Here is an 11,871-nt window from a genome sequence, read left to right on the forward strand (position 1 = left end):
AAGCATGTATGTATGTATGTCCTTAAATGTTGCTCATTAGTTTCGTCTTCCGGGAAAGGAAAGGATGAGAGTTTGGGATAAAGCCGGGCATTTCATTAACGTTTTCACTTGCAACTGAATTACAGTGTAATGGCTGTCGAAAGCAGACGTTTTTCTCTTCCGGCAAGGAATGATGTTAGCGCTCCCAACGAGCTACAAGCTTTTTATTTCTGTCTTGTTGTCTGATTGGTCAAGGTGAACTCAAAATGGTAATCGGAGAGAATTACGGCTGGAAATGCGTTTAGCTTCGCATGCGTATGTTGTATGTGTGGCATAAAATATACATGCGTTATTGCCGGTAATCAAGTAGGCATCCGTGAGATCTTTTCCCAAGGATCCACTCAAAGAAAATCGCAAGTGCAGATAGTTATATGTTTTAAAACGTTATGTCCCTTTTTAAAGTACAGAAAATGAAGTAAATGCTGTGTCATAAACTAAATGCTGCATTGATTTTCTTTATCTTTAGTGCTGGGGTGGGTCGCACTGGAACTTATATTGTGTTAGACACTATGATAGACCAAATAGCTGCTGAGGGGGTGGTAGACATATATGGTTTTGTCTCTCATATTCGTCAACAAAGAAGCTCCATGGTCCAAACAGAGGTTTGTTGTCCGTTCGTTTCATGTTATACATAATTGGAGCTGTGTAAGTACGATAACGGCTAATTCAGTCAGAGAAATCGGTTACTTGTTTCCCTAAATTGAAGTAATTAAAAACAAATTCTTTCAAACCTAAGATTAAACTCATTTTTACAATGACAAGTGAAAGTCATCTCACGTGATCAGTAATTTTACGGTACGGTAGTGGTACTCGAACTCGGTTGGTAAGATGTTTATTAAATCTCTGTGGTAATCAGCCGCGAAGGCAAGGAAACTACTTGAAGTCCAGCGGAAGGTTCAACTGCCACAGAGTTGGCCGTGTCAAAATCCGAAAAACATTTGGCTGTTTAACGTAGTCGGTTGCAAGATTCAAACAAGCTTACAAGTTTATGTAGCAGAAACGACATGAAAAAACCTGCGTGTTTTATCGAAATTTCAAATTTAGCGCGCCGTACTGTAGAATGCAGCCCGCTAATTTTGCCAATCACAGCGTGCGTGCTGTCTGTGAGATATAATAAAGTGGGTTAGTTTGCTTCTTGAATCCTTTTTGCCAAATTAGTGAAAGTGAACCTAAGGTAATTCTCAAACTTGTTGGTTGTTGTGGCTAAAACTACAGTTGTGTGTACTGGGGCAAGGCTTGAAGAAATGATGCTCCTCAAAAACCGCAAACTAACTTGGCATCTTTACATTCTTTTCTCCATGCAAAGGCGCAGTACATTTTTATTCATGACGCTCTGGTGGAGTACGTCACATGCGGTAGCACAGAGTTCTTAGTGCGTGATATGGCAGAGAAGCTGCGTATTTTGAACACAGTGGATCCGGATAGTGGAGACTCACTGATGGTGGCAGAATTCAAGGTAGGTGACCTTCCTGTCATGCAGTCCTTTCTGTGGAGGTCCTTATAAGTCTGTTGTCGTCTGCTGTTGTTAGATGTTAGATATTAGTGCGGTTTCTAATTGCACGGTCTCCAGGTGCGTTTTCACACGGTCTAAGAAATCCGGCATTGCACAAACCACGTTATGACATTTTAAAAATAAAACCTAACACTATTCCAGGTAAGCATGTTCCCGAAACGTCTTTATCTCTCAATGTTTTTAAAATTCTTTTTCTCAATCGGTGCACAAAAAAGGTTTATAATAGTGTTTCCTTTTTTTTCAGAATCTTGGTCTAGGGGCGTCTGATGGCGACTCCTTTGTCGCGGCGTCACAACCCGAAAACAAATCAAAGAACCGATACGCTATACTGCCATGTGAGTTGAAACGTTTCAAATACAGTTTTCAACACATAGTAAAAAGTATCACTTATTATAGCAGTTTTCAAATGATTGTGGAAAGTAATAACGCGATTGCAATTGTTACACTCAGCGCCTACGCCTGTTTAGAGCGAGTTTCAATCGTGTCTCGTAAAACCAAAACCAAAGTAACTACTTTGGCCAATCAAAAAAGACAGAGACAACCCAGTAAACCAATTATACGTAGCCGACACAAAGCGCGGGAAAATGCACACAAGGACCAAAGTAACTAACCAAAGTAACTACTTTGGCCAATCAAAAAAGACAGAGACAACCCAGTAAACCAATTATACGTAGCCGACACAAAGCGCGGGAAAATGCACACAAGGACAGAGAAAAACTGTGATCAGGGTGGCAATTGAACCCACTACCTTTGGGTTAGATCACCGCTGCTCTGCCGATTGAGCTAGAAGGGCAGACGGGAGCAGGCTGTGGGAGCTGAAGATGTTAAAGTCACGGCAATGAACATGTGCAAGTACAAGGAAGGATTCCGTTTTTGCAAACGTTGGCCGTGTATATGTGATCGATGACTGCACGTTTTAAACAAAATTCGAGTTGTGAAATTTCGATATAAGGCCATGTTTGCAAATGAGAATCTCTATACTTACTTGTTTCAGTTGATACTACGAGAGTGACTCTGTGGCCATTCACCGGGTTGGTGGGTTCAGACTACATCAACGCAAGCTTTGTCGACGTGAGTTATTACTTGTTATTGAGCATAATCATAGTCCCAACGTAGACCGTGCACGACACAAAGAGGGGGATAGCATCATGTTCTACTGTAGCCTAACTTCAGCAAAGTGAAATAAGGCTTAGAGAAGACAACTCCTGTTGACACTTAGGAAAAACACTTGACGTGAGATTAATGTTGGATGTTTAGAAAGGTCAGTGGACGACGGTGAAGGAATATTGTTGGTAGAGTTTGACCGAGAGGTCGATTCAGGTGATACTGGTAGCCTGATTGACAAAGCCTTTTACGTATATTTGAGTGGAAGTTCACGCAGTCTCGAAGTTCATAGTATTGGCCGAGTTGTTCAAATCGGACTTAGCCACACCCTGAGTCAAGTCAAATGAAAACTCCCAGTTGTTGTAGTTAGGTTTGAGCATTAAAACTGCTTAAAACAACCCGACCGCGGAAAGTGGGATGGGTTTCCTTGTTGGCACCCAAGTTGCCTTCACGTGTGTCGTCACGTGTGTCCTCAGAGCACTGAACGCGACGTTTATGGGTTGAAACCTTTGCCGGTCCATAAATAGCTCAGATGATCGATCCATTGACGTTAAGCGGGTGACCATGGGTGGAGAAGTCTCAGTAGTCAACCAAACGAAGTACTACTCACAAATCGGCAAATAACAGGCTTAAATAAAATATTAATAAAGGTATGAAAAACACCTTGTCACTTGACACCCATCCTGGTGTGCTCTCATTTTGTGGCTGTTTTATTTTCCAGAGTTTTCAACAGCGTGAGGCATTTATTGCCACACAGGCGCCTCTTGATAACACAGTCGTGGATTTCTGGCGAATGACGTGGGAATATGAGGCATACTCAATGGTGATGTTGGCCACAGCGAGAGAGATGGAGGAGGTCTGGAACTAATAATACACTTCATAGCACGCGCGTCTACTGTTTCTTTTTTTTTGGGAGTGGCGCAGATTATTCTATACAACTTGTTTTTTGTTTGTGAGTTATCAGTTTGAATGAAACCCTAACTTGTCATTATTCAGATTGAAAATATTAAGAGGAAATTGACAGTGCTTGATGCTACTCTAGTATGAAGAAATTTGAATGTTGCTTAGAAAGTTACGATTCAAAGACCCTACATTTCTATGGGTATCCATCCACGCCAAAATTAAAACTTGTTGTTCTTAAACCCAAACCTTGGGTAATTATTTTTATTAAAAACTGGATCATTGGATAATGCAATTCGAGAGTTTTGATTGGCTGAGCCATCATGGGCTATGAGCCATTATACCATGATCTACAAACTCGGCATCTGTTTATGCGTGATGTTTATGCGTGATTTTTGGGGCCTTTTTATTTTTATGGTAGTCTAGTTTTCTATATTTTGGGGGCGTTTTTAATAAAACAATTATTCCATTCGCGCTTGTTGGATATGAGATGATTATAGCCAACTCGGCGCTACGCGCCTCGTTGGCTATCTATCATCTCATATCCAACGCGTGCTCATGGAATAATTGTTCAGTAACATTGAAGAGTTATACTGATAACTGAACCCTTCATTGTTGCATACCTTCCCTCAGAAAAGAATAACCCTGTCCTGTCCTGTCTAGAAATGAACCTGTTACTTTCTGATTGATCTATCATCTCATATCTAACGCGCGCTCATGGAATTGTTAAATATACCGGACAAAAATGGCGGAAGACAAAAGAACCATAGTTATTCTGATTAGGCCTTGTGGAGTGGAGGGATGGCGCAGTGGTGAGACCACTCGCCTCCCACCAATATGGCCCTGGTTCGATTCCCTGACTCGGCGTCATATGTGGGTTGAGTTTGTTGGTTCTCTACTCTGCACCGAGAGGTTTTCTCCAGGTACTCCGGTTCTCCCCTCTCCTCAAAAACCAACATTTGAATTGATTTGCGTTTATTGTTAATTTCAGTTTACAGTGTCCCCAGTGAGTGCCAGACACTTAAATATAGTTCTTTTCCTTTCCTTTTTTTGATTAGGTATTATGTTCGCTTTGTTTATTCAATTGTGAATTGAAAGATTCAATTTGTCAATTCTAACATTCAGTTCGGCAATTCAGACATTCAGTTCGGCAATTCAGACATTCAATTCAGCAATCCAAACATTCAATTCGGCAACTGAAACATTCCATTCAGTTCGACATTTCAAACATTCAATTCGGAATCGAATGTTTGAATTGACAAACTGAATGTTTGAATTTATAATTGCGAGTTTAAATTTCAAGATAGAAGGCTTGAATTGAAGGTTTGGATTTAAGAACAACAAGTTTGAATTTTGGTGGGGATGGATTCCCATACATTTTGACACTGCTGCATGTCTAGTGTATTTGTTAGGGGTGATCCAATGTTATCGCGCCTCTTAACAGCAGTTAATGGCCTTCTTTTTTAATAGGGTGCAATCCTTTGCCTTTTTAAGCAAATTTGTACTCTAGCGATAACTATGATCACCCCTGGACTTTGCCGTTCAAAGACCGTATAAGTTTATCAGGTGGATAAGTCACGCAAGTAAAGCTATGATCCTCGCAGTTATGGGCGCAATTTTAGCAATTGCTTCGAGAGGCCTGTATCATAGCACCGGTATCGCAAGGTTACGGGTTCAAACCCCGTTGAAGTCCTGAAATTTTCAGGCTTCTCTACCGAATTGCTAAAATTGCGTCCATAACTGCATGCGAGGATCATAGCTTTACTTCATTTCATATCCGCAGTTCAGTATATGATTCATTTCATATAACATTTCGTTCATGGATAAGTCACTATCCAACAGTTTCAGTCTGTGCAAAGATTTCAGTATTTGCTCGCGTAACTGTGAATATGTACACTCTAAGCACATCTAAGTAAAGGCGCGTTCGAAAATCGTTGTCCGTAATGTTTAACGCGAAGTGTATTGTGCACTCAGGATAGTGACTTAATACACTGGATAAAATTATCCAGCCTTAATTTGAACAACTGAGGTATACATGGTTGCAATGTGAACTGTAACTTTCGTTATTGATTGTGAAGTTTTTCAGTTTTATGTTTATCCTTTTTCATTGTAAGTATTAATCTGAATGGCTGACATGCGAGAAAAATGGGATTGAGATTAACTAAAACATATCATTTCTATGATGAAAAGGTGGTCCCATTGACGGTCAAAAATAATTCAATTGGCAATGTGACAGAGTGGTGAAGGAGACCGGGTTTACAGTCTTTCTCTTAACATCCATGGCTGCGTGTTCCGCTTGGTAATAGCCAACTGGTCAAGCTCATTTCTTCCGTCTTCTTTTGTAAAATTACTTCGGTTTTGGTTTCATGGCAGTCGTTTAGAATCTTCTACATTGTTTCTTTTCATTTTAGGGGCAGTGCTCTTATTATTGGCCTCGAAGAGAAGAATTCATAGTCTATGGTTTGCTAATGATCGAAGTGGAGGCCGAGGATCAAAGGAACGGCTTCTGTAGAAGACACCTCAAGATAACCAATACAAAGGTAATAGATGAATGACAGAAGTGATCCTCGCACTTAGCTGAATTACGCATATCAGATTTCCAGCATTTTCATTGGCTCGCCGGACACAGGCTATCAGTTCATATACCTGCTGTTCCTAATATGGTCAAGGAACGCGTCAGCAATGAAGCGAGCTGAAAATATTTTTGCAGCTCTGTGAAAAAATGCTGACAACAGTCGTTTTGGACCGGAATAAATCGAGGCAGAAATTCGATCCTTTAGTCGACAATACTACCCCCGCGAACATCATGGAGTTTTTTAATAAAATAATTATTATACTCGGGCTTGCTCGATCATATCCAGCGCGCCCTCGGAGAATAATTGTTAATTATTGCATTCCCAAAGGTGATAGCTGGCAATGAATCCATCAAATTACCCGAAATTTTGAAAACGTTCAAGTCGGGTGCGAGCACAGTGTGAACACTTCAAACGAAAACCACGTCCAACTGACCATCTTTACCACTTTAAAAACATGATTACTTTTTATAATGTATTCACGAGCTCATCTCCATTCAAGGTTTATTGTTTTGAGAGTTTGTTTAACTACGATTTCATTGTTTGTTTTCTTCGAAAGAGCGGTGAAATTCGCAGTATTTACCATTTCCACTTCACGGATTGGGCAGAGAGATCTATTCCTTTGAATGGAGTGGGCCTTCTTGACATGATGAAGTGCATTACACGCGTACAGCAACAAACAGGCAACGGACCAATCATCATTCATTGCAGGTATCACGTCATTAAATTGCGGAAGAAAGTTAAAGCGCATGCTGTCGTCTGTGCAGCCGAACACTTCCTCTCGAAAGCGATAGCAAAACTTGGGCGATGGTTCGGTCTCATTGTGATGCAGAAAATGAAAAATGTAGGTTAGATTTTTGCACGGTACAGCGTGGTGTTTACAGCACTAGCTTTCCAGAAATGTGCCCTCAAATATGCCCCTTCTTCGATTTTCAAACTATATGTTACTTATTGGTTGACTTTGTTGATCTTCACTCTGACCCAAGAGGTTTTCCGGGTCTTTGGACTTGCCCCTTTATGATTTGTGGTACCTCCAGTACTTAAGACTTATAAAAAAGTGATGTTATTATTATTGGAAGCTCAGGTTATGCCTGAAAGCCAACAGATAATAGGGCATGATTTTTGGTAACAGTCGATTTTCTTAAGTCGTTGCCTGAAAGTAATAAAGCTATTGACCGAATGCAAAAATGGCCACCGGCAAATTATTCTTTTGTCTTTGTGTTAAGTTGCCTAACTAGCCTTGTTTTAGAGCGGTTTTCAATTGAGTGTCGAAAGTAATTAGATAATTACTTTGGTTTATGATTACTTCTTTCAGTGATTGGTTCAAAGTTCTCGCGCCATTTTTTCAACCAATCAGAAGTGAAACCAAAACCAATCGTGGCTCACGCGTGCACATTTTCCCGCGCTTTGTGTCGGCTACGTGTAATTGCTTCGAGTTTTGATTGGTTTGCCGGATTGTCTCCGTCCTTTTTGATTGGCCAAAGTAATTACTTTGGTTTTGGTTTTACGACACTCAATTGAAACTCGCTCTACAACCCAAATTCTTTCAATTTTACACGTGTTAACGAGGCTAGTTAGGCAAATTAGCACAAAGACAAAATAACAATTTCTTGGTGGCCATTTTTGCATTTGGTCAATATTCCTCTTCGAAAGGGAAACAAGGACCTTTTGGTTTACTAATTCCTTTTTCCTTCAACTAGTGATGGTAGTGGCCGCACGGGAACGTTTTGTGCTGTGAGCATAGCTCTGGAGCGAGTCAAATTAGATGGAACAGTAGATGTGTTTCAGACCGTACGGCGCTTGCGCACTCAAAGACCTCTGATGGTTCAGACTGAGGTAATAGCTACTCTTCTGTTCTTCAGTCCCCTTAGGTCACAAAGGCGCTCTTTTAGTACTTACGCGAAAATTCGATGGAGTTGCTAGATTTCCCTAAACATTCCCATTGGAGCTTGTAGCTTCAATCCCGGCTGCCATATCTCACGACTTCATTTGTCTTGAGATTCCAAACCATCTTTCAAGCATGAAAAGGACCCACCAATGAACAGCATAGGGGTAGTGCTCAGTAGGCTTTCATTTTGGTCGTCATACCCTAAGGATTTCACCCACAGAATCATAAGTTAGAACCGGCGTGAGCGTAATAATATGCAGCACAGAAAAGAACTTCTCAGTAGCTTTCATTTGAATGGTCACACTTCAGAATTTCACCCGTAGCCTCAAACGTTAGTGCCATCTTGTACAGCATATAAACAGCACGACGGGAAAGCGCCTCTAAGAAGCTTTCATTTCAATGCTCACACGCCAGCACTTCTTTAACGGGCCCAAATTAGATCTACTTTTCGAGTTTATCGTCTTAATGTACTTAACTAGGTTAGATGTTGATCATTTCCTTTTACATTTGTTTTCGCACACAGGAACAATACAAGTTCTGTTATGAAATCACTCGGCTGTTTGTGGATACTTTTAGTAACTACGCAAACTTAAAGTAATTTAAAGTTTTGTAGGAAATGAGCTAAATGCGTTACTGCGCCATTAAACTTCGCTTATTTCAACAAACATGAAATAATTCCCAACCATCCTTAAGCTTTCGGGTTCGGAATTCGTTGTTTGGTCAGATGGACAGTAAACATGTTTGTCTTTTAATGCTGCCTGCCAGGCTTGAGAGTTCATGTGGTTTTTCGAGAGGCCTAGATTTGAGTTTCCGATAAGCCAATACGCACCCTCTGCGCTTAACTTTATGACATTTTGATGACAATATCGAGACAATAGAGAGAGAAAGCGTTTTGTTAAAAATGGAAGGGACTCGTTTGATATGAGCTGATCTCTTGCGCGATGCTTAATCTCTCTAATAGCAAGCGTCCCTTGCCTGCACATTCATGCATGAGGAGCCAAGAAAATGTTTGGCTAGTGCTCAGTTGGCTGTGATTTAAGCCGAGAATTTCCTTTGCATGTCTAGGATAAGACTGATATTCTCACTTACAAAAAGAAAAACAGTTAAGAAAGAAGCACTCACGTTAGTGAAAAGGAAAGCAGTGCTTTCAAAGACTTGAATTTAGGTGTAATAAATTTAGGTATCTAGATGTAGTATATTTTGAGACGATGGACTTAAATGCAATGCTGAGCATTTCAAGAAAATGACTTCTTTCCGGCGAATTGCCGAATTAGGTACTCTATTTTCATTACCTTGATTTAATAAATTTATGCGTATTTTAGAAAACCGAGATGGTTTAGATTGACAATATTTTTATCTTGTCTGGTACTTAGGTAAAGAACACAACAATTTGGTAGTAATGGGCGATTTAAACGGTACAATTTTTGCTTATGACTTAAGCATGCGACTTCAATCGTGTCCAAAACGTTTAGAGACATGCCCCCTTCTATCCCTTGTTGGTAGATTTCAAGGAACCTCTAAATCCCACCCCTTAATACAGCTTTGTGAAGTTTTTCCCCCACTCCCCTAAACAATGTTGACGACAATTCCTTGCGCAACATTTTTCATAAGTGTTTGACCAAGAAGACGCAACTTTGTTCAGAGGGAAGAGAAGATCATTAGAACTGTTATTTTCTTTGCAAAAAAGACTGCGTCCCAAATGTTTTGGCGAGGATTGTAGCGACTTCACCGTACAAATCGCGATGCTTAAATCAGACTGCCTAAGACAGATGTTCACGAACTATGCACTTGTAAATGGTCAAAAGTGATAAAGTATTGCTAAATGCACGAGAAAGCCGCAACAAAAAATCATGCCGTCTAAATCGCTCTTTGTCTTGTATATATCGTAGTTCCACACTAAGTGCTCTTAGCACTGTCAAGAAAATATTGAAAGCATCAATGATGTAGACAGTGTATAAAACGGTTGTTAATAACCGTGAATTAATATTTTGGTCTTATTAAAGCCTTTTAAGGCCCGGACAATTTAACTGTTAACAGTTCGCAAGCACTGCCATGTATTTTATCCTTTTTTAATGTTAATGACGGGCAAAATAACTTAATTCCATACTTGCATTCACGAGTGGCCCATTACCGGCTTATGTCGGGGAAGATGACTGTTGTTGCTCATATAATTGCGTGCATATCTGGACATGTCTGTTTCGCTAACATGAATCTCTTATTTCGAGACGAAGAACGAACGCATCAGCGGCAATAGTGAAATAGCAATCGGCTGGTAGCTTAGTGCCTTTTTGTCTCGTTGGCTTTCAAAATGAAAAGGGAGTGATAAGAGGTTTACAGGAGTGACAAATTAGCTATTGTGGCTTATCTTGTCTTAAAAAAAGAAAACAGTGTCCAGTGTTGTACTCGATTTAAATATAGTTTCATATTTCCATAGTTAGTAGAGATGGTATTTCCTAATGGGATATTGCTTCTGAGGGTGAATGTTTTACATTCGAAACGTCAAGCTATTAATATGGGGTTTACTATGTTTGTTACCGCTGTTTTGTTTGTTGTTTTTGAGCAAACTTAAATGGCCAAAGAACGAGAATATCTATGATGTTATCTTTTCTAAAAATGGCTGACTTCGTAATGATGTCCTTTTTGATATGAGTCGATTTTGTGTCCCCGATTATATACAATTGTCACTTGAATAAAGGTCATTATCATAATTATTGTATGGTGCCAATCAAATCCCTTTTCCTTTTGCCAATGGAAGGTTCTGTGAGAAAAAATGGCATTAAAGTATCATGTAAGCCAGATTAGCTAAAATTCTCAATGTTTTTACCGTAGATAGTAAGATGATTCGTTTTTATTTTGACAATAAAGATCAAATACACACTTCATTCAAAGTCTGTAGTTGCATCGTTTTATTGGCGTGCGCCACAGACGAAACCAAAGCTCTGATTCGACGCAGGCTACGTTTTATAAACTTACTCCGTAAAGCTTCTCGTTTCCTCTGCGAAATAAAAATTTGCTGTCATAAAAGGGAACCTCCACTAAAGCAACAATAAAGTACCAATCAACAGTGGTAACAAAGAAAACACAGCTTCTACATACTTAACCCTTTAAGCCCCGAGGGGTTCCCCATTGACGAGTAAAATCGTCTGGCGTTAGACAGAGTAAAATCTATAAGTGCCGTTTGGCACTATCGGGGCTGAAAGGGTTAAACTGGGACATAGTTTTTTCACGCTGTTAGCTTAACCCTTTAAGCCCCGAGGGGTTCCCCATTGACGAGTAAAATCGTCTGGCGTTAGACAGAGTAAAATCTATAAGTGCCGTTTGGCACTATCGGGGCTGAAAGGGTTAAACTGGGACATAGTTTTTTCACGCTGTTAGCTTAACCCTTTAAGCCCCAAGGGGTTCCCCATTGACGAGTAAAATCGTCTGGCGTTAGACAGAGTAAAATCTGTAAGTGCCGTTTGGCACTATCGGGGCTGAAAGGGTTAAACTGGGACATAGTTTTTTCACGCTGTTAGCTTAACCCTTTAAGCCCCGAGGGGTTCCCCATTGACGAGTAAAATCGTCTGGCGTTAGACAGAGTAAAATCTGTAAGTGCCGTTTGGCACTATCGGGGCTGAAAGGGTTAAACTGGGACATAGTTTTTTCACGCTGTTAGCTTAACCCTTTAAGCCCCGAGGGGTTCCCCATTGACGAGTAAAATCGTCTGGCGTTAGACAGAGTAAAATCTATAAGTGCCGTTTGGCACTATCGGGGCTGAAAGGGTTAAAGGAAACTTCCACGAAAACAGCAAAATAACTTTAAACCACAGAACATAATGTTTAACAATTAAAATTGTTCAAACTTTTTCCAATGAA

The 11,871-nt window shown here is 40.2% G+C and overlaps 1 protein-coding gene across 1 annotated transcript in view; it reads left to right on the forward strand.

Annotated features, from left to right (window-relative positions):
- The window catches only part of LOC138022903 (receptor-type tyrosine-protein phosphatase S-like), a 44,957-nt gene extending 34,061 nt beyond the window's left edge, over positions 1-10,896 (forward strand). Inside the window, exons 21-29 of the mRNA XM_068869915.1 lie at positions 506-641; positions 1,346-1,495; positions 1,797-1,887; positions 2,547-2,623; positions 3,378-3,512; positions 5,968-6,096; positions 6,689-6,840; positions 7,830-7,965; positions 8,541-10,896. Coding sequence (XP_068726016.1) covers positions 506-641; positions 1,346-1,495; positions 1,797-1,887; positions 2,547-2,623; positions 3,378-3,512; positions 5,968-6,096; positions 6,689-6,840; positions 7,830-7,965; positions 8,541-8,615 — 1,081 coding nt within the window. The 3' untranslated portion in view covers positions 8,616-10,896. The remainder of the gene's footprint in view (positions 1-505; positions 642-1,345; positions 1,496-1,796; positions 1,888-2,546; positions 2,624-3,377; positions 3,513-5,967; positions 6,097-6,688; positions 6,841-7,829; positions 7,966-8,540) is intronic.
- Positions 10,897-11,871: the final 975 nt, after the last annotated feature.

The sequence above is a fragment of the Montipora capricornis genome, chromosome 11, assembly GCF_036669925.1.
Source record: "Montipora capricornis isolate CH-2021 chromosome 11, ASM3666992v2, whole genome shotgun sequence".
In the NCBI taxonomy this organism is placed as follows: domain Eukaryota; kingdom Metazoa; phylum Cnidaria; class Anthozoa; order Scleractinia; family Acroporidae; genus Montipora; species Montipora capricornis.